We start from the raw sequence: 19,693 nt of genomic DNA on the forward strand, positions 1-19,693 counted from the left end.
ATTTTTAAAAAAAAAAATAGTGTATTTATTCTCATTTCTTTTGATATGTTCTGTGAAAGATGTCACGGTACCAGCAGTTTTTCATTAGATATTTTTACAGTGGTGTACTAGTTCATCTGCATTTCTAAAGAGTGCACATTTTGAAACTGCAGGCGTAAAAACAGCATCACAAACATAAAACGCATGTCTTTGGTGACCGTTTACTGCAAAACAGCTCTGTAACTGACTTAAAAAAAATTACTAACACTGAAAGTTTAAGAATCGCTTTTTGGGATATGGTATGTTTTATTGTTCTCTGCACGGACACCGAAATAGACATCCAGTAAAATGAGGAAAACAAATCTGGACAAAAGTAAAACATTGAACTATGTACAGACAGAAATAACATTGACATTTTAATTTGGAAAAAAAATCTGTCAATATTCAATCAATTTCAACTCTAACACACATAACTCATCACAATACAATGTGGGATAAAATTGTAAACATAAATCCTACACACTATGTACATAATCATCCATTCATGTCTATTTCTTTGCACTATTTGTATTGTTTAAAACCTACATAATTGCTTTTTTTTCTTATTTTATAGTTGGTCATTGGTGCTCTATCAACAGATTTTATATTTATTTATAATAAATCAGATTCTGAACGTTTCTATCTTCTATGGTTCTAAATTTAAAGCTCGTGAACGCGTACCGCGCCCTTATTGGCTGGTACTCAAGTCAATAGACAGATCGACGGCTGCCTGAGCCAATTACAGCCCGCGTTGTCGCTGTACTGGGCGTGGATACAAGAGCCTAGTTTTTCTTGACTTTTCCGTCCATTTCAGTTTAGCGTCACTACCACCATCCTTTTTAACCGGGACAACATGGCTACTGCAGCGAGCCGTTACTACAGCGAGGACGGCAGGGCAACGAAACGACAGAAAACCGACGGGATGGCCACGGTGAGTCGTGTGTGCGCGAGCCGCAGTGGAATATTAGTATAAGTTACCGAACGAACACGCTCGTTCGTGGTTCAATTCAGTCAAATACGCGTTTGGCAAAGAAAAGTGTCACGGCGCGTCACAGGTCATTTTTGAAGGTTTGTCGTGTTTTAGCAGCTTTATCACGTAGTTACTCAGCCGGGCCTCTCAAATATGCATCCAGAAACACACTCCGCACATGTACCCGTGCTGGGCTGTCCTGAGAGGGATCGTTTGTCGGATGCTCCGACCGGGCCTTGCCTGAGCCCGGCTTTGTTCTAGTACACGGTATTGGTTAGCAACATGCTAGCTGTGAGCTAACCGTGTGATAATGAGACTGGCTCGCGGCTGCTCGGACGCTAGCCAAACATTTTAGTGTTACCGTAACGTCACGTGTAGGTTTAATAAAAACGAATATCCATTTTCAGTAGGAGAAAAGTGTATTAAATTAAACATTTAAATAATGCACGGCGATTAGCTGCGCCTTCCCCCAGCTGCAACCCGAGGTCAATTAGCATGCTTTGAGGTAAATTCAGGACAAACGATAAGCAACAGCATCTATTTGCCCTGTAGTCTCTCTGAATTGTTTCGGGCAACTGTTACTCGTGCAAATGATGCGTTACACACCTATCCAGAGGTGGAAAAAGTATTCCGATTCTCTACTTGAGTAAAAGTAACGTTGCTAATACCACACTGCGAAAATACTAATACAAACAAGCAAAAGTCCTGCATTAAGTATACTCGGCACAATGTGCTTTAAGTGTTAAAAGTAGAACTCATAATGTAGTCAAATGGTGCCATTGTTTTACTGCTATGGTGTCTTTAGGATTAGTGTTACTGCTGCATTGTTGTGTATGTAGCATTGTGCTGCCATGGATGTTTATTGTTGTGCTAAATTGAACTACTACTGCTCAGAAAACACGTAGTCCTTCAGTTTACGGTTCACAGATGCATAGTAAAGAGAAGTGTCGTGAATTAAAACATTTACCGCCTGACGCAGTAGAGTTTAATAAAATGGTAAAATGCAACAACAAATTCAAAGTGCTTGTACTTAAGTAAATTTACTCGTATACACATAAACACCCCATAATAAATATGCACAGAATGGTACAGCAACATGGTAGTTTGCTACAAAATACTAGTATGGTAAGGTTTATTCTCTATATCACTAGGGCTGCAGCTAACTATTATTTTCATTATCAATTAATCTGCCCAGTATTTCTAGATTAGTAATTTGGTCTATTTTAACTAATCGTCTACAAAAGCATTATATTTTCTTCTGTTTTCTATAGTTATTTTATACCTGTATTTTTCCACTATTATGTCTCGTATTGATTCACATTTTTCTGCTTGCATGTTTTTCTTTTCATACATTTGGAGGCAGCAGACCACGTGATTGTATCAGAGAAGGCTCGGACACGTGTCTGCTTCAGATAAGTAAATATTCACACTGAACAAGTCGGCTAATTCTCTGTTTTCTTCAACACAGGGATACGAAGACCCACACAAGACCCTTCCATCCGTTGTGGTGCATGTCCGGGGGCTGGTGGATGGTGTTACTGAGGCTGATCTGGTGGAGGCCTTGCAAGAATTTGGAGCAATCAGGTAGAGGAAGAGAGCAGCTCCACTTGTGTGGAAAATGTGTTAGAAAGAACAAAGAGCACAAATCATGTTGGGTTTGGCAACTTTTAACCTTTTTAACTGCAAGGTATGAAGTTACAGGTCAAATTGTGACCAGCAGCAAAGCCTCAATGTTGACCCAGTTGAGTTCACAGCATCAGTCTCTTCATTTAACCGCTTTTGTTTTTTTTAAGCTATGTGGTGGTGATGCCCAAGAAGCGCCAGGCACTGGTGGAGTACGAAGACATGAACGGAGCGTCCACAGCCGTGACCTATGCGGCAGACAACCAAGTATACATCGCCGGCCACCCGGCCTTCATCAACTACTCCACGAGCCAGAAGATCTCCAGGCCGGGAGACTCCGATGACTCCAGAAGTGTCAACAATGTTCTTCTGCTCACCATCATGAACCCCATCTACCCCATCACCTCGGTAAATACACACATTTCAACTAGATTTGTGGAGCTTCATCGCATTTTGTGACTATACGTTTTTAAGTCCCACAGAATAGTGGCACCAGTGTGAGGGCTGCTTCTTGTGACCTGGGTGTTGAAGTGTCAGCGCTGCTGGCATTAAACAGAAGCCTGTGTACAAAAGTTAGCTGGCTAATGTTTTAGTTATGGCTTCTAATGTCTTATCCTACTCACCTGCCACTCCCCTGCAGACTGCTAGCAGAATGTGAGGTGCTGAAATATTTAATAACATGACTACACTTGTGTCTGTCAACTGCTTGGTATGAGCAGCACGCACACACACAGGGCTGCCAACATGAAGCAAACGCCTGCTTTTCTCTAGCTGATATTGTGGTTTATCATGGGGCTGCAATGATTTTCATTGTTGCTGAATCAGCTGATTATATCAGCAAATTGTTTGCTTTGTTAGACGTGTGCGTCCATAATTCTTATCAGCTTTGATATAAATTAGGATTCTGAATTCTTGCTAGTGAAAACCAGGCTTGTTTGTAATGTACTTACCGGAAAAATAAACGGTTGAACTTAGTCTCTTGCTACAACGAGCCTTTATCTCTCCTCAGATGTTGTTGCTCCATATATATTTTTGACTGTACTAGCGACCTAAACCTTTTGTTACAGTTTGCATGTTAAACCAAGATCAGATTTACACATGCTACAGTGTTATGTTCACTTTTTGATTTTAACATTCACCACTGTGTTGTATGTATATTGATTGTTTTTTTTTTTAAACCCGGTATATTTTCACAGGACGTCCTGTACACCATCTGCAACAACTGTGGGCCTGTCCAGAGAATCGTCATCTTCAGGAAGAACGGCGTCCAGGCGATGGTTGAATATCCTTTTTCGCGGGTGCTATCTGACAGGCGGCAGAATCTGATTGTTGACTCCCAGTATTTTGAACAAACGGTTGTCGCTGTAGTTTTATTAACTTGTCTGGTGTGTTGGTTCAGTTTGAAACACCTGTTTTCTGGTACAAGCCTGTTCTAAAACATGTCTTAATGAACTGGTGATTGGCTGGTAGCGTCTGTCACTCATCAGGAAGCATAGGCACATGCATACTAAAAAAACCTGCACACTGCTCCTCAGTTGAAAAAGTACCCTTTTGTGTTTTTTGGTATTCTAATCCATCATTCCTGTCATGAAGATATGCTGCTACTTCCACATCTTGTCCTTAACTCCTGTCATTACGTTCGACTCCGTGCAAAGCGCCCAGCGGGCCAAGGCGTCCCTTAACGGAGCAGACATCTACTCTGGCTGCTGCACGCTGAAGATCGAGTACGCCAAGGTACCGCTGCAAAGCCCGGCCCGTGTTCATCAACGAGATGGGCGTGGTGGACACAGAACAACACACACACCTGCACCATAACATGCCAAAGCCCTGCTGGGAATGTTACCTTTCTGGGTTGACATAATGCCTCACAACTAGATTAACACATGGTTTACAAAGGTGTAATACGTGCAGCGTATTACTTCCAAACACTTAATTTTCATATCCAATCCTTGTGTTGCTGTCTAAATGTGTGTATAAATAACCATACATATTTTGTTGAACTTTTAGTTTGTATCTTCATCCTTGTATTCATATCAATGATGTCTCCTCAGCCCACTCGTCTGAATGTGTTCAAGAATGACCAGGACACCTGGGACTACACAAACCCCAACCTCGGAGGCCCAGGTAAAACATCCACACACTCCCAAACGACGAGCCTGACGTTGAACATCCTTGCTGCTACTGTGGGGAGTTTCAGCAACACTCTTCATTGATAATGCTACTAAATAGATTTAAATTGTGTCCAATATGCTGACATGTAGTGCTTTTTGGGAAGAACTTGCGTGGCATTATGACTGAAGTGTTGCTCTTGGTCTCACTTTAACACTGCGGTCAGGGTTTGGGGAAGGCAGGGGCGCCATGACTATAATATTCAGGTTAGATTGCTGTGGTTATTTATCATTTTGCCACGAGATGTTAAATGAATACCCACAATTCCAGCGACATATTTTATTTTAAAGCTACAGTGTTTAAGAGCTTTGCAGTGTGGCAGGAATGGCAGGAACACATTTGCAGACACAAAGGTGACATTAAACCAACGTAAACTGTTACTCACGGTGTAACTCCTGTCTTCATAGCTTCAGGCTAGCGTTCTTTTTTTGTTTTGTTCTAAACACAAAAACAATGTAGCGACGGATGCTATGTCAGTTTCAGCACCTGAGCTGTAATTCCTGCAGAATGGCATCTCCTGTAAACCTGTGTTTCAGCTCCTTCATATCTCTTGACATTGTCTTAGCTGCAAGTCACTGCCAGTAAGTTGAGCCCTGAAATCAAAATATATTCTCTTTTACTTTTGCATTTATTTCATTTGTGGGAGAGTGTCAAATATTCATTCTCTGCAAAGGATTAAAGGTTTTGCGACACTTGATGACACGGGGCTCCAGGGCAGCAGAGCTTGCTGTCGTTGTCTGTTGAGCATCCTGTCTGCATATTTCAGTCTGTTCTTTTTACCAGCATTTGCTCTTCCTGCCTTCCTGACCACACCTCTAAACGTTGCATTAAGTTCAAAATGTTAGCAATGTTACTATTTTTTTTTTTTACGACAACATGTATTTTAAGTCAGTCACTGGAGACACATTTCTTTGCCACCCAGACTGATCCTGGTCTTTTCCACTGTCTAACTTCTGCCATAAATTCTCCCATTTTAGCTGTTTTTAAAGTTGACCAACAACATACTAAAGTCTAGCTTGAGTTTGAGATAAATTAAAGCGGCTCTGACAAAAGAGCAGTTGGCCAATCTCAAGCCTTATTTTGAAGTGTGATTTGTCTGAGAAGTGAGAACAGAGGCAAGGACCAGCGTCTGTAAACAGAACATCTGCAACGTCATGTAACTCTTATCTCCTCCTGATAAATCGGTGCTATCAGCAAGTCCAACAACAACAAAAAACACGCACAGGAGGGAGAGGCTGATGCATGCTGACAACATCACCACCATCTCAAGTATCCACTTCTTCAGTGAGGACACAGCCACTATCATACAGAGGGCCAAATGTCCCCCGAGACACGAGGGGACAAACTACAAGACACCACCCATTCAACATGCCGATGTAGGACTGATATACCGCTCATTCCTCATCTCCGCATTCCAGCACAAGAGCCACGAAGAGCCACTTCTAGAGGGTGGTGGTGGGGGGGGGGTTTGGGCACTGAGCTACACTTGGGCCCTTCCCCCCTGTTTTTTTCCCTCGTACCCATTTCGAGACACAAGCGAATGACACATTGAAAGCAGGCCAAAGCTTGCATCTACACCCCCCCCCCCCCCCCCACTGTCTACACGCAACGGGGACTGATACCAGAGAAGACACAGCATCCACCCAAACAGAAGGTAGAGACTGACATCTCGGTACAACCAACTGACTGCATACTGATACTAACCTGTCGACATTTGCAAAAGCCTCGGCCCTTCCTGTACTGTTTTGGGCGGCGTTGTTCACACGAAAAACTAAACAAAAACCCGTTCAAGCAGCACACTCTCTCTGACACTCGCTGGCGCCCGCACCAACTGATCCAATAGATGACTCACACGCCCGAATCAAGCTGTAGCCAGCCACACTGGAGTCAACACAAGACAACTGATGAAGACGAGACACTGCTGACAACACCATCAAGCACACTCAGGCCCATCTTTTGGTTTTATGCGTTTCTTCCCGAGTGAAATTCAGCTTTTCTCTCTTGCTCTTTCTCCTCATCCCTTCATCTTTTTCTCCCTCTGATCTTCTTCCTCCATGCATCCCTGTTTAGCTATCCCTTCTCTTCTTTTTGGAGTTTTTTTTTTTTATTCTTTATTCTAAAATCTAGAACCTGTGTAACGCCTTCCATGTGATGCAGGTTTGGCTATGTGCGGCTAAGAGGAGCCAGCTTCCCAACTGAACTGTGCTCTATGGCAGCCTCAAGGCCTACCAGTGGGCGCTAAGCGGACTATTCCAAAAAAAGGGACAAAAGGGAAGACAGGCCAGCCAAACGGCCGACCAACCAACCCACCAATGGGGCGTTTCAGCTTGATAAAACCAGGGAGTCGATCCTGAGGTGGAGAGTTGTTTCCCCCAAAAGAGGAAACGGATAAAGAGTGTGGGATGGATGGAATGAAATGAGTGGTGGAACTGCTGCAGCAAATATCTTCCTCCCCACTGTTTGTAAGCATGCAGTAAGTAAATCGAGCCCCTCCCCGGGGAACATACCTGCACAGCACCACATGACCCCCAAAGCCCCAGCACCCAACATCGCCACACAGGGCTGACATGACTCCATTCCTCCCCCCCTCTCTCATACAGGCTTAATCTTTCTCTTTCTGGAAGAGGGTGTTGGTTGGGGTTCGGTCGGATCCTGCGTTTTCTAATGTCACTCAAACCTGCTGTTTGTCTGTTCACTATGTCATGTCTCAGGAATATCATCTCTACATGGTTCCCCGAACTATTCTTTGGGAATGAAATCATGCTTTTAATCCGGGGGAATGGGTGTGAACTTGATATGCTGTAGGATGTGCTTGGGCCATGACCAGTTCATCCACCAAAGCTTACAAAAGAAGCTGGTTGCCAAATCACTTTTAGATTGTGGTTGGTCGCCCGCTGAGGTACCAAGCCATCCACACATTAAATACTTTTTATTTTATTTAAATCCTGAAATGCTTCCCAAGTGAGCACACAGACTGCACTCTCCTGACATTCTAACTGGGGTGATTTTACATTTGCCCGGGGGTAAAAACAAGTACTTTATTGATTGTGTATGACTATTGTGTACCTGTACAGATGGTGATGGAGATGGCAATGGGAGCAATCCAGGTGTGTGTGAGCGTACAACCTTTTACACTCTATTGAGCCATTTGTGATGCTTATCCAATGTGACTTCAAACCTCCTAGATCAGCGTCCACATCCCCCTGTTCCACTTTATATTCTAAAAGTTTACTGTTATTGATTATGGTCTGTTTAAGGGACCGTAAAACTAGTTTAGTTTGTACAAAGCAGAAATAGTGGTCATTTCTTCCATGGTTGATGGTGAAATAAATGGCTAGTTGATAACTGTTTCCGTCTGGTACGGCTCTATACATCCAAGATGAATCAATCTTGAAATGCTTGCTTTTGTCTCAAATACGAAGTCCTTTTAAGGCACGCATGCATATATAAACAAAGCACAGAATTACTCTACTGTATCTTTACACAGAATATAGTTGTTTACTGCTATATTACTGATTATAGTAATGTAGCATATTACTATAGTGTATATAGCTATATTATTAAGCACCTTTTTTAGTAAAGTTGCCCATGACAAATAATGTATCTACTTCCTGGTGTGCAATCTGACAGATCGTTGGTGTCTAAATGTTGTCTTGATACGTAGATGCTCAGGTGTCCCGATCTCGTGTAGAGATTTACAGCCAGGGTTTTTTCTCTTATCACATCTGTCACTTTCTCTGTCTACCCTTTTCCTTTCCTCTTATTTTGTCTTCCTGATCTCACAGAGGATGTCAATGCCAACCCCAACAAGCGCCAGAGACAGCCTGCTCTGCTGGGCGACCACCCTCCAGAGTACGGTAAGAACAGGCTCTGAAACAAACATCTGTATAAACATCTGTGCCTTTGTCTGCTATACTCGGACTGATTAAAAAGGTAAAAAAAAACAAGTAGTCCTTTTAAACTTTCAGTGTGGATTATTAAACTTTATGTATTTTGCTGTATAATTTGGTCCTCCACACATTTTTAGCTGTGACTAAACATATTGGGAGCAAATCTTTTCCTCCAAGTAGTGACACTTTTCTCATAAAATAGAGTTGACCTTGTTTATCTGTGCCCTCATTCGTCAGGGGGCGGCTACCATGGCTACGACGAGAGCTACGGTTCCCCGCCCTACGAGGGTCGCCGCATGGGTCCACCAATGAGAGGGCGCGGAGGCAGAAGCTACGGGCCGAGCTACGGGCCCCCTCCCCCTCCCCCCGGCGAGTACGGCGGCCACGCCGAGTCTCCAGTTGTCATGTTGTACGGCTTGGAGCCTGTCAAGATGAACGCCGACCGCGTCTTCAACATCTTTTGCCTTTACGGCAATGTAGAGCGGGTCAGTATCTCGACAGTAGACATGTCTGTTACTGTTTCAATCATAACCACACACGCACCTTTGCCCCAAGCCATGATCTCAAACCCAACCGTTCTGTCTCTCCAAATGAATGTTTAATGTCTCTTAAGGGCACCGGTCAATCCTGTGTTCTGTCGCTCTCCACAGGTGAAGTTCATGAAGAGTAAGCCCGGGGCGGCCATGGTGGAAATGGGAGACTGCTATGCAGTGGACCGCGCCATCACTCACCTCAACAACAACTTTCTCTTCGGACAGAGACTGAATGTGTGGTGAGTTCCTCTCGTCCGGTCCCAAGAACATTTCTGTTGTCCAGATGGTGTAAGCCATGCTGAATATAATACGATGCCTCGAGCAAATTGGTCCTTTTCCAGAAATGTAGGTGTCCGGTCAAACAAACTGCTAAAGAAGGAAGAAATTATTTGTGTTCTGGGAAAAGTCTGCTCTACAACCCCTACACAACTCTTGTGATCTTATACAACCCCTTTGTTAGGGCATGAGAAATATCAATGCTCCAGCCTCTACCGGTGTCTATCCTTAGACTGTCTGATCCTCCTTCCCTGCAGCGTGTCCAAGCAGCAAGCCATCGTCCCCGGTCAGTGCTATGAGCTGGACGACGGCTCGAGCAGTTTCAAAGACTTCCACGGCTCCAGGAACAACCGGTTCACCTCGCCGGAGCAGGCGGCCAAAAACCGCATCCAGCACCCGAGCAACGTGTTGCACTTCTTCAACGCCCAGCCAGACGTCACGCCAGAGATTTTCAATCAGGTCTGTAGAAAGAGCAAATATGCATGTGTTAACCAATGAAAGTATCTTTAGAGAAATGTACAACGCTGTGGTGCACGCTGTCCCTAATAATAAATGTTGTGTTCTTTGCAGATTTGTGATGAGCTCGGTGTCAAGAGCCCCGTCAACGTCAAAATGTTCACAGGAAAGAGTAAGCTGCTTTGATTCTGCTTATTGGGAGATATATAAGTTTATAACTGTGAACATGTTAAAGATTATCAGCTCATATCAAATGTGGCCGCTGTTACATCTGGAATCCGCCAAAAAAACGATTCAGTAGCGAGCTCGGTGTAGACAAAGATTTAAAACGGGGCAACAATGTATCACGTTCAGTCCACTTAACACTGCACATCGATACCTTTCTGTATCTGGAATGTGTGGTGTAATTGTGACTCCTAACCACCAGGTGGCGCAGCCCCCAGCGACCGCAGTGCCTCAGGTCTGCTAGAGTGGGAGTCGATCAACGATGCCATGGAGGCGCTGGCCCTGATGAACCACTTCCAGATGAAAAATGCAGGTACGGGTAAGACACCAAAACTGTTCCCATGATCCTGATTCAACTCTTAACTGAGCAGAAATTCAGACTGAAAATGCTGCTTCAAAAGAAAGCAAGTTGTTTCAGGTCCATTAAGTGCCCAGTCTGAGTAACAGAAGGCCTATCACTGCACACAGAGATCAGATAAGACGAGGTCCAACATCAGCACCTCCTCTGTGACGGTGGTGGAAGAAGCACTCAGACTTAGTATGAGGGTAGAAGGAGCAATGCCACCTCAGTGTACCACAGGATTTAGTATGACTATGGTCTATACTATTTGTATGTTTTTAAAGTTAAATGCATCAATGCTGTTGCCTTTGGAGAGTGAAATACAGAGGTTGATCTCTGTAGAACATTGAGCTCTTTGAAACAATGTTCTAGTGGTGGTGCAATGCAACGAAGTGCATTTAGGCTCCTCAAGTACTGCACTTGGGTACAATTTTGAGGTACTTGAGTATTTCTATTTTTTTGTAACCTTATGCTTCTTATTCTTGAGTAACAATGACAATATTTCCCTCTGAATTGTAGCGGAGAAGAAGTATATAGTAGCAAGAAATGGAAATACTTGAGTAAAGTACAAGTAGCTCAAAATTGTACTTAAGTAAATGTTACTTTTAGTTGGGAGTCAATCTCGTAGTAATTATACTGTTTACTTACTGACCCAAACACGGGTTACTGGAGTACCTTTGGCAGTAGCGGATTTATACTGAGCTGTAAACACGTGTTATATGAATAATTCATCTGATGGGTGATGTTTCTTGTAGCCTAATCTTTTTTGTCTCTCCTCTCTCTCCAGCCGGTCCTTACCCGTACACCCTCAAACTGTGCTTCTCCACCGTTCAGCACGCTAACTGAGCGCCCCGTAGTAGCCCGTGAGAGACGATTGGCCCACCATTCCAACACGTTGTAACACGCCCAGAGAAATCCCATTTTCAAAAACACCTCAAAATACTGTGAAACAAAAGGTATTCACAATGCAATTGATCCCTAAGGTGTAAGCTCCTCATATTTGGTACAGTAAGCAGATCTATCGAATGCTCACAGGCATCACAAAGTATTGATATTTATGCCCCAGATGTGGTTTCTAGAGTATCAGTACATGTCTTCAATATTAAGTTGTCCTTTTTACTTTTTGTATTATGCTTCTACAGTAACCTGAGATGTGAGAAAGCGTATTTGAGCGATTTGGTTTTATGCTCGGGTGGTTCAGTGGCAGTGGACAACATGGTTTTGTAAAAGAGTTGTCTTTTCGAACTTTTATTATTATAGCTCACTTTTTTTTCTTTGTTATTTTAATTGATGCCTATTCAGTTCTGCGTTTCCGTGTCAGATATTCAGATGGAGAATTGTTTTGTTCTAAGAAAATAAAAGTAAAAAAAAATCAACTTAATATTGTGTTTATTCTGCCGTCCTCCTGAAAGTCGATGTTTCCGGTATATTTTGAGTTTTCAGACGGCTTCCCAGCAGACTGTAAAACAAGCTGTATAGTTTAGTTCATCAGGAGAAGAACATGGTATTAATCACACCTGAAAGTACGGTGTGTGTGTGTGTGTGTATATGTATATATATATGTGTGCGCGTGTGTATACGTATACAGTGGGTACGGAAAGTATTCAGACCCCTTTAAATTTTTCACTTTGTTTCATTGCAGCCATTTGCTAAAATCAAAAAAGTTCATTTTATTTCTCATTAATGTACACTCAGCACCCCATCTTGACAAAAAAAACAAATGTAGAAATTTTTGCAAATTTATTAAAAAAGAAAAACTGAAATATCACATGGTCATAAGTATTCAGACCCTTTGCTGTGACACTCATATTTAACTCGCATGCTGTCCATTTCTTCTGATCCTCCTTGAGATGGTTCTACTCCTTCATTGGAGTCCAGCTGTGTTTAATTAAAGTGATTGGACTTGATTAGGAAAGGCACACACCTGTCTATATAAGACCTTACAGCTCACAGTGCATGTCAGAGCAAATGAGAATCATGAGGTCGAAGGAACTGCCCAAGGAGCTCAGAGACAGAATTGTGGCAAGGCACAGATCTGGCCAAGGTTACAACAGAATTTCTGCAGCAGTCAAGGTTCCTAAGAGCACAGTGGCCTCCATAATCCTTAAATGGAAGAAGTTTGGGACGACCAGAACTCTTCCTAGACCTGGCCGTCCAGCCAAACTGAGCAATCGTGGAAGAAGAGCCTTGGTGAGAGAGGTAAAGAAGAACCCAAAGATCACTGTGGCTGAGCTCCAGAGATGCAGTAGGGAGATGGGAGAAAGTTCCACAAAGTCAACTATCACTGCAGCCCTCCACCAGTCGGGGCTTTATGGCAGAGTGGCCCGACGGAAGCCTCTCCTCAGTGCAAGACATATGAAAGCCCGCATAGAGTTTGCCAAAAAACACATGAAGGACTCCCAGACTATGACAAATAAGATTCTCTGGTCTGATGAGACCAAGATTGAACTTTTTGGCGTTAATTCTAAGCGGTATGTGTGGAGAAAACCAGGCACTGCTCATCACCTGCCCAATACAACCCCAACAGTGAAACATAGTGGTGGCAGCATCATGCTATGGGGGTGTTTTTCAGCTGCAGGGACAGGACGACTGGTTGCAATTGAAGGAAAGATGAATGCGGCCAAGTACAGAGATATCCTGGAAGAAAACCTCTTCCAGAGTGCTCTGGACCTCAGACTGGGCCGAAGGTTCACCTTCCAACAAGACAATGACCCTAAGCACACAGCTAAAATAACAAAGGAGTGGCTTCGGAACAACTCTGTGACCATTCTTGACTGGCCCAGCCAGAGCCCTGACCTAAACCCAATTGAGCATCTCTGGAGAGACCTGAAAATGGCTGTCCACCAACGTTCACCATCCAACCTGACGGAACTGGAGAGGATCTGCAAGGAAGACTTGCAGAGGATCCCCAAATCCAGTGAAAAACTTGTTGCATCATTCCCAAGAAGACTCATGGCTGTACTAGCTCAAAAGGGTGCTTCTACTCAATACTGAGCAAAGGGTCTGAATACTTATGACCATGTGATATTTCAGTTTTTCTTTTTTAATAAATTTGCAAAAATTTCTACATTTCTGTTTTTTTCTGTCAAGATGGGGTGCCGAGTGTACATTAATGAGAAATAAAATGACCTTTTTTGATTTTAGCAAATGGCTGCAATGAAACAAAGAGTGAAAAATTTAAAGGGGTCTGAATACTTTCTGTACCCACTGTATATACAGTATACACATACACACATATACACACTCTCAGTCAGTCACAAAGTGATGCATGACGGAGCTGCTCGCAGCCTGAAAAGATCAAATTGTGTCTGTTGGTGAAACGGCTCCAGAAAGATGAAGGAAAGCATGAAGCAGATGATCCTCTGACCCGGTAGGATCAGTGCTGGTTAACTGTAGGAATAATAGACAGACGTTGGCATCCAAAAACTGCCGTGTGATGACAAGAATCTGGACTATTAGAACTGCCGTCTATTCTTGAACGTGCACAATGTTATGATATACCTTTTTAAATACTATTGTAATTTCATAACGGAAGACATGAAGGGCCGTGAGCTTCTTAATCTGATCGTAAGTTACCGTTGACACTCGGACTGTCCATTTTGGGTAGACCGTATCTCACCATAATGGAGAGCATCTCTACCGGTGTTCACCCTGCAGCTTTACTACAACTTTTAAGTCTATAAACCTCAACTTTAATGTTTGATGGAGGAATCAAACCTCACTATATCAAATAAGATATCACTGCCAAAGACTCTGAATGTGGACTTAAGGAAATGGATTTTGAATGCATGAATGGAACTTGAACACTGAACTGGCTGAAACAATGTGTTGAATCCCTCCGGCAGTATGTGGCCCATATTCTCTCAAACAATATTTAACAGATGGGTGGTATTGAGTTTGTTTTGAAAAGTGATTACAAAGTCACCTGATTTCCTCTTGAGCTGTCTAAATACCACTAATTTTAAAACTATAACTTCACACCTCATAATACACCGTTATGGAACAACAGATATGTACACTTCCTAAGAAAATGTCTTCTGGATGAATAGGAATATTTGGTATGTAATAGACCCATTAGATGTGTGACCTCACAGTGATCTTTGATTGCAACCAATCAATTTAAATCTCTTCTAACACATGAAAAGGATGTTGACTTTTTGTTTCTTATGATTGCTTTATTATTTGTATCCTTCCTTTGAACCAAAACAAGCCAGGTTGGAGTAAGTGAGGATTCCAGTCCATAGATTTCACTTTCTCGTCTTTTTTTAAAGAGCCAGTTCATCAAATGTTCCTGATCCATGTCTTTGGTTTTCCTCGTGTGTGTGTGTGTGTGAGAGAAGACAGATGGGACCCAGTCGGGGGACAACGGGTCATCAGATTTGACGCCTACACTGATAGAAGAGAGTTTCGGTCCAACAAGTTAGAAAAGACGTCAGTGAAATGTGTGATATCATTTCTGCAAACTGGCCGAACCCTCTCCACCCCTAAACTACTGCTGATCACTCTTCAGACTGTAAATGAACCGTTCCTTTAACGATGACTTACTACAACCTCAGTTCCCAAAAAGTTGGGATGCTGTGTGAAACAAAAAAGAGTGTATCAGTCTGAACATTGTCTCTGTATTCAGCTGAAAATAGGTGCAGAATGATTTGTAAATCATTTATTTAGATGTAAGGCAGCATCCCAACAGTTAGTGTCACTCATCAAGGTCCACTGGAGTTCGTTACCTCTGTCTACGACAGCAAACCATGTCAGAGCAATTATGTAACGATATGATTTATGGCTAAAAATACAACTGCTAATATATCCAGTGTTTACTTGAGAAGTTACTATGGAAACCCATTTCCACCACTGTGATGAAAAAAAATAAAGATCCTGAAAGTCATCATGACGAGAAACTTTCTCAACACAATGACTTATTATCTCATAATTGACTTTTTATCTCATAACTATGACTTATTATCTCATAACTATGACTTATCTCATAACTATGACTTATCTCATAACTATGACTTATTATCTCATAATTATGACTGATCTGTTATGACTTATGAGACGCTCAAGGACCTCTCGTGGTTGCGGTGACTCACACTTTCTTAAAACACCTTATTGTTTGTTTCATACTGCCATTGACTGCCTGCTGGCTCCTCACTCCCCACTCATAACGGGCCCCCAGTCGGTAGGGGCCTCTAATGATAACACAGCTGAGAGCATCGCTGACCCCCGGCCGTTGCTCTATGGCCAGAGACACAGCAGGGGGAGAAAACCACAGACTGTATGTCTATGGGGGAAACATTTTGCCCACGTTTATTGTTTTGGACGGGTGTTTGTTTCTAAACAGGGCAAGTTTAAAAGAGTGAAAGCAGACCAAAACATTTTATTCATCATATTTATTCCACATGTTAAAAATACATTTCCACATGTTAAAAAAATGGAATTTAGTGTTGATCAGTGTTAATGCGTTTTCATGATTGGACCAGGTTTGTCCCAATTCTCAAGAATAGGTGACCTGTATGTATGTAAGCCCAGATAAAGTGGATTTTCAAAATATAAACCATTAATGTTATATAACAAATGCTCTATAAGATCTAACAAGATTGTGACTGTGACTTTTTTGTCTTGTCATCATTACACAATGTCTCCATGATTAAATAGTTTACGAGAGCACAACGTTCTTCATAGATCTAGCCTCTTGATTTTGACTTTATAGTTGGTCAATCGGAAGGCCCTGTAAAGGTTTTTGTATTATTGTTATTATTATATTAAGTGGTTTATTTCATTGATAAACACATTTGCTGTATTAATTCGACGATATGTGATAGTTATGATTTTCCATACAAGATAAGACATCTATAAAGCTCATTATGGGAATAAAGGGCATTGTAATAAGCATCCATTCATGTACATTCGTCTAAGGCCATGTCCACACTACTCCGTCCACACGGCGTTTCAGCATTGTTTTCAAAATGATCTCCGTCCACACTAAAACACCTGAAAACGAATATCACGTGACTATTCACGTACACTGGGCATGCGGGTGGGTGTCTATGTAAACAGGAAGTAGATTGGCTGCTTAATTAAAAAAAATACGACAAAGTAATAAAGTAGTCTTTAATAATGAAAGGTCGTGTTTGATACTTAAGATCTTCTCTAAAATCTTCCTCTATGAACTCAAACGGATACATTTCGTGGAAAGTTTTAGAAGTTTTATTTTTCAGACTTAATGTTAGTTACAGCGCTGCGGGTCTTGCTCTATCTCTCTCTCACATAAAATGTACTTTAAAATCAACACTTACACATAATAGTTGACTAGATTATTGGTCCATAAATGTGGTCAACACACGTCTGTCACTCGTAGCTCTGCTGGTGGCTTAACTATCTGTCTTGGAGAGCAATTACTGTTTTGTTCCTTTACATTTTATCTGCAGACTTCACAATAGATGCGCAGAACAAAATTATTAAGCATTATTAAGGACAGGAAAGTCCTCCGTTTTGTGTCCATCACCCTCTCCAAAGCCGCTAACCATGACTTCAGACGTCCTCCGTAGGGCTGATAAGGCAGCTGGTCACGCCGCTCGCTAATCGCTCCAATAACAGCTGCTTCCTCTGTAATAATGCAGACTTTAACTGCACAACAGCTGCTAGTAAAGACAACGAGGTCAGCAACACATGTAATCAGTTATCTATGTTAAATTAACCTGGTAGTCGATCGGTAATCAATGTTGTTGTTAATGACTTCCGGGAAACGGTCACTTGACAGGAGTGTGACGAATCAGGGAAGGACACGTCATGACTGCTAAGAACCAATCAAGTAGCGAACTTGTGGGCGTCATCGTTTCCAAACGTATCCGTTTTGCGACAGTCCACACGAATACCAACCCCGGCATTTTGAAATGTATCCGTCCTCGGGAGCGTTTTCAAATTCCTCCGTTTTCGGTGCTCGAAAACGCCGGTGTAATGTGGACGCTCAGTGTAAACGTAGCAAAACATATGCGTTTTCCAATGGAAACGGCATAGTGTGGACGTGGCCTAAGATTGTTGTTAGAGAGGAAGAGAACAAAAATGTGTTCTGTAGTCTCTGAACACGAGTACAGAAAGTACACGGTTGTGATATGAATCCAGAGCGTTTCTGCAAAACGTCCCCAACTAAATAATATGATATATGATTGTATGTTCAAATGTGTGAAGTAGAGTTTAGTTTAATCACGAGCCAGTTTAGCTGCTGTTACTGTAACATTCCCAAGGGCGGCAGCAGAGGATCGTTTATACATTATTTATTCCCTGTAAAAACTTCTCAATTTGTATATATATATAATATATATATATATAATATATATATATAATCTGTGTTCAGGGACCACCTCACCATCAAGCACCTCAATTCTTGTGTCAGACTTATTTTCTTGGTCGCTCGGTAGTTGCTGTGATTCACTGTAAAGAACCACGGATGAACTCACTCATTTTTATGCATAAACATGCATGAACATACATATGAGGCTCACCCACGTGTGGGCAGTCACAAATTGATTTGGGATTTATAAAAGGAAATTGCGCACTGGCAGGTTTACGCAAGGTTTTTATAAATTAAAATATTTTTTGTCATAGAACATTTCCTCATTTGTACGTACACAAACATTTAGTGTGGTTATGATCACGATGAAGCTGTCTGACAGAGACATCTGTTTGGAGACTAATAACAAGGAAAACTAATTTAGATACAAAATATCAGTCAACAATACAATATGGGTTTTTTTCATGTCCGCTCCATTAATTAATTAGAAAAGCCACCGATTCAAAATGATGACGTAACGACCCTTCCGTCTTCTACATGTTCCGTGTTTGTTTTTATGAACCTACAGAAAAACGGCATCCCTGCTCCACTAAAACTCGTCTCCTTAGCGACCCGTCGCTGACTCGGTTGCCATGGAGCTTTGCCGCAATTTCCCGGATGTAGTATTTCCCCCTCTGTTCAACCAACATGGCGTCGGGAAAAGTGATACTTCAGTTTGCCCAAAGTTAGCCCGCGTCTGCTTTTTTTGAAACAGAGGGAAGTTTATTTCCGCACCGGGTTGGCGGCAGAACAAACGTTTTCCTTTGAGTTTCAGGGTGAGTCAGCACATTTTGTTTTAATTATGGTAGTTTACGGTGCGCGAGCTTGTGGCGCGTATCTGCTCCCCGTGCTAACAGTGGCTAACTACCGCTAGCTGCTCTCAGGTCTGGGTAGAGGAGACCAGAGTAACTCCTCCGGGTCTCTCTGTATGTTGTTTGAAGAAGACTTCACTGTGAGTGGTGTAACGCTGGTAGTGTTCACGGTGTAGCCACGTTACAAGACGATGAGTCACTTGTGGAAGTTGTTAAACAATTAAAAGACTTGGCTGTGGGCACATAAGCTAATTTAAGGTAAGGCTGTGTTTCTATGCTAACACTCTAAGCTCGCTGGACGGCTTAATGGCAAATCCAGAAGAAAAGCTGTTTCTGGTAACACTGGCCTTTCTTATCAGTCTGCCAGCTATCACGAAGCACCGCAGCTCAAGTTACTTTTTAGTTTTCAAGTTTCCTGTCAAGTGAAACCCGTAAACTGTTTAACAATCTTCTAGGATCAGCTGGTAAAATGCATCGTCACAAAGCTGTCTTTCTAAACTCATGAAAAGTCGACTTCTTTTTTAGAGATACGTGGTTCTCACAGGACAGAGACGCTACAAACTACTACAACTTTTCTTATAACTTTTTGGTACCGTTTGCTGATAGTACTCTCATCACATTTACTGAATTACTGTTTTGAATGCAGGGCATTTACTTGTAATGGAGTATTTCCACAGTGTGGTATTAGCACTTTTACTCAGTAAACCACTGATTAATGGTATAACAATGCTCATGCAACTTTAACTGGTCACAAATGTGGTAAACCTTAATTTTCAGCGGAGAAGCAAGTGTGTGTTTCTGGCCAGACCGGAGACCGGAGGACGAAGGAGGATATTGTCTGTCTGAGATTTGATTAAGTTGCTCTCTCCCCTCGTTGACCCCACTCTTTATTGCACAAGTCACTTCTCCTCTCCTTTCCCTCAGCTGGCATACATATGTGTGTGTTATTCATACATGTGTGTGTGTGTGTGTGTGTGTGTTATTCATACATGTGTGTGTGTGTGCGTGTTATTCATACGTGTGTGTGTGTTATTCATACATGTGTGTGTGT

At 42.3% G+C, this 19,693-nt stretch overlaps 2 protein-coding genes across 7 annotated transcripts in view; both read left to right on the forward strand.

Annotated features, from left to right (window-relative positions):
• The first annotated feature begins 47 nt into the window (after positions 1–47).
• Positions 48–11,861, forward strand: LOC116392275 (heterogeneous nuclear ribonucleoprotein L-like). Of its 2 annotated transcripts, none has more exons than XM_031863586.1 (14): positions 48–949; positions 2,457–2,572; positions 2,782–3,019; positions 3,808–3,893; positions 4,249–4,345; positions 4,663–4,735; positions 7,855–7,887; positions 8,566–8,637; positions 8,908–9,155; positions 9,321–9,442; positions 9,737–9,938; positions 10,050–10,107; positions 10,363–10,479; positions 11,288–11,861. In XM_031863586.1, the coding sequence occupies exons 1-14, from the start codon at positions 872–874 to the stop codon at positions 11,344–11,346; spliced, it is 1,599 nt and encodes a 532-aa protein (XP_031719446.1). In that variant the 5' UTR covers positions 48–871; the 3' UTR covers positions 11,347–11,861. The 2 variants fall into 2 exon arrangements, with proteins under 2 accessions (XP_031719446.1, XP_031719447.1); XM_031863587.1 differs by having other exon boundaries at positions 10,363–10,473.
• Positions 11,862–18,479: 6,618 nt separating this feature from the next.
• Positions 18,480–19,693, forward strand: part of pak4 (p21 protein (Cdc42/Rac)-activated kinase 4) — a 41,771-nt gene continuing 40,557 nt past the window's right edge. For 3 of the 5 annotated variants that reach the window (XM_031863531.1, XM_031863534.1, XM_031863539.1), the window contains exon 1: positions 18,480–18,606. The gene's annotated coding sequence lies outside the window, so the exon portion shown is untranslated. The other 2 variants (XM_031863533.1, XM_031863538.1) reach the window with 2 other exon arrangements.

Source organism: Anarrhichthys ocellatus, unplaced genomic scaffold (genome assembly GCF_004355925.1).
Source record: "Anarrhichthys ocellatus isolate YVR2014 unplaced genomic scaffold, GSC_Weel_1.0 scaffold29, whole genome shotgun sequence".
Lineage (NCBI taxonomy): Eukaryota > Metazoa > Chordata > Actinopteri > Perciformes > Anarhichadidae > Anarrhichthys > Anarrhichthys ocellatus.

Excerpts from the sequence above, each read along its gene's own strand:
- LOC116392275 (XM_031863586.1), top strand. The coding sequence starts at position 872 with ATGGCTACTGCAGCGAGCCGTTACTACAGCGAGGACGGCAGGGCAACG. Across the intron at positions 4,736-7,854 it reads CCCCAACCTCGGAGGCCCAG|ATGGTGATGGAGATGGCAAT; the intron begins GTAAAACATCCA and ends GTACCTGTACAG. Across the intron at positions 10,108-10,362 it reads CAAAATGTTCACAGGAAAGA|GTGGCGCAGCCCCCAGCGAC; the intron begins GTAAGCTGCTTT and ends CCTAACCACCAG.